Below are 2116 nucleotides of genomic sequence, written 5' to 3'. Positions count from 1 at the left end.
TGAATCCCAACATTGCCTGCCCGATCCAGTACAACGAGATTAATGCTGACGTGGGGCCTGTGTGTGAACCTGCTGAGGAAAGCCAAACTAGGCTCCTGGAGACCCAATGTCCACTGACAGCAGAGCGCCAGGTGTTTTCCTGCCATGATGGTCCTCTCCAGGGGGAGCTGGTGCAATCAGTTTCTGAGTACACGGTACACACTAACCGCTCACAGCCACTCTATTATGCATCACCTGTTTCTGTTTGCAGCAGCAACCTTACTTTGTTAGAGTGCTGAGTGTTTGTGCAGTCTCAATGAACACTTCATTTATTTTCTGGATTTAACATGTAAGCGTAGGATTAAACTTTTGTGTTCATGGGCTATCCCAAGGCATTAAAGACCAAATGCATTACCATTGACCAATAAACATGGGTCACAGGCCCAGTCTTTCATTATTTGGTGTAACTAATCAAAAAGTGATTTCAGTCTCCACATCTTTTACATCTATTTAAATACACATTTAGAACATTGGATTTAAAAATCCTGTAATGATTGAAACAACCTGTATCTGTTAACTGTCAATCTGACAATCACTGATGATTAGGTCAAGAATGATGTCAACTCCTCTCAACCCGTCAAGAGCAGACGTAAGGCGAGGACCATAAAGCCCAGGGTGAGAACAATATCTTAGACCTGAACCAGTTTCCTTCAGTGGGATGCAGGCAGCTCATTACTCGCCGTTTTTGAAGTCTTGAGGACCCTTTTTTCCTCAGACAGGCTTTTGTCCAAATTAATTAAAATGAGAACATTTTCAATTAAAGCTACAGTGTTTTGGAGGAATTTAATGAACTAAAACAAATTAGGATTCGGTGTAAAATGTAATTTAACTGAGACGAGGTCAATGACGTGGCTGCGTATAAATGGGCATTTTTGGAGAGACAGTTTCCTTAGTCCCAATAAAACTGCATCTACATATTCTGGAATAATTGGGGAAAATGCCCTAGGCTCTCAGTGTTTCTCTTTATTGTCATTATTCTAGTTGCTCCTTTCTTTAGTGCTTAACGTGTGTGTGTGTGTGTGTGTGTGTGTGTGTGTGTGTGTGTGTGTGGGGAAAAAAAAAAAAACATTTTCAGGACAATAAGCCTCTTAAACCAGGCTGCTGGCCCCGTCCACCAGTGAATTACTGCATCCTCATTGCCTTGGCGCTCAAGAGCAGCCATACAGGGAGCTTCAAAGTCCAGCAGATTTACAATTTCACCAGGTTAGGATTTGATTGTCTAATTGCCCACAAGGTTACTTCACCTTGCATGCTAAATGAAACACCTGATCAGGCATGATTAAGTCTTTCAAAACATCAGATGGGTCCCTTTTCATTTAAGTTATGTTTGAACTGGATAAAACTGCTGCACTATCTGATGTGAATCTCTGCCTGTTCCCAGAGAACACTTCCCATTTTTTCAGACGGCTCCAGACGGCTGGAAGAACACTATCCGACACAACTTGTGCTTCAACAGCAGTTTTCGCAAAACTTGCAACCAGCTGTGCAGAGATGGCAAGAGGAAGTCATGTTTTTGGCACCTTACTTTAGATGGCCAGCGGCGCCTTAAGGATGAGATCAACATGCTGACAGGAGAATCTTTAAAGCAGCTGGAGAAGAGCATGTCCCACCCAGGTAAATGGAAGGCAATCTTAATGTGAGGAAAGCTCATAGCTCCAGTTTACTGTCAGAACTGGTAAGATAATGGCAAGGAACTCAGTTTAGTACCACGTATGTAAAGAAATGGCTTTGGAATAAAACTTATTTTGAGTGTAACTGCTTTCTTTTTGTTTCAGATATAATTCGGCGCTTATTTCCTATGTGATTTCAGTTAAAGGGGGAAATGTGCATTAAACAGTAGCATAATAAAGCGTGGTGTAAAAGAGCCATCTGATGCAGTGTTCATTAGTCCAAATGTATTAATCTGTCTTCTTAAAAACCAAATTCAAGGTTTGAAAAGTGCTTGAATTTCAGATGCGGTGCTTGAAAGTGTAACTGTAGTTCATTCACCACATAACTATCTGAATAGTTTTCTTATCAGATATAAAAATTGAGTCGCAAAATTTCCCCGCCTGGGCTGCCTTGCGCCTCTGTTTCA

At 41.5% G+C, this 2116-nt stretch overlaps 1 protein-coding gene across 1 annotated transcript in view; it reads left to right on the top strand.

The window, feature by feature from the left end:
• Positions 1-1905, top strand: part of foxr1 (forkhead box R1) — a 3017-nt gene extending 1112 nt beyond the window's left edge. Inside the window, exons 3-7 of the mRNA XM_012916342.5 lie at positions 1-194; positions 586-654; positions 1115-1242; positions 1421-1653; positions 1815-1905. The exon at positions 1-194 is cut by the window's left edge and continues 33 nt beyond it. Coding sequence (XP_012771796.3) covers positions 1-194; positions 586-654; positions 1115-1242; positions 1421-1653; positions 1815-1843 — 653 coding nt within the window. The 3' untranslated portion in view covers positions 1844-1905. The remainder of the gene's footprint in view (positions 195-585; positions 655-1114; positions 1243-1420; positions 1654-1814) is intronic.
• Positions 1906-2116: the final 211 nt, after the last annotated feature.

The sequence above is a fragment of the Maylandia zebra genome, linkage group LG1, assembly GCF_041146795.1.
Source record: "Maylandia zebra isolate NMK-2024a linkage group LG1, Mzebra_GT3a, whole genome shotgun sequence".
Taxonomy (NCBI): domain Eukaryota; kingdom Metazoa; phylum Chordata; class Actinopteri; order Cichliformes; family Cichlidae; genus Maylandia; species Maylandia zebra.
This window is presented reverse-complemented; position numbering and strand designations above follow the sequence as displayed.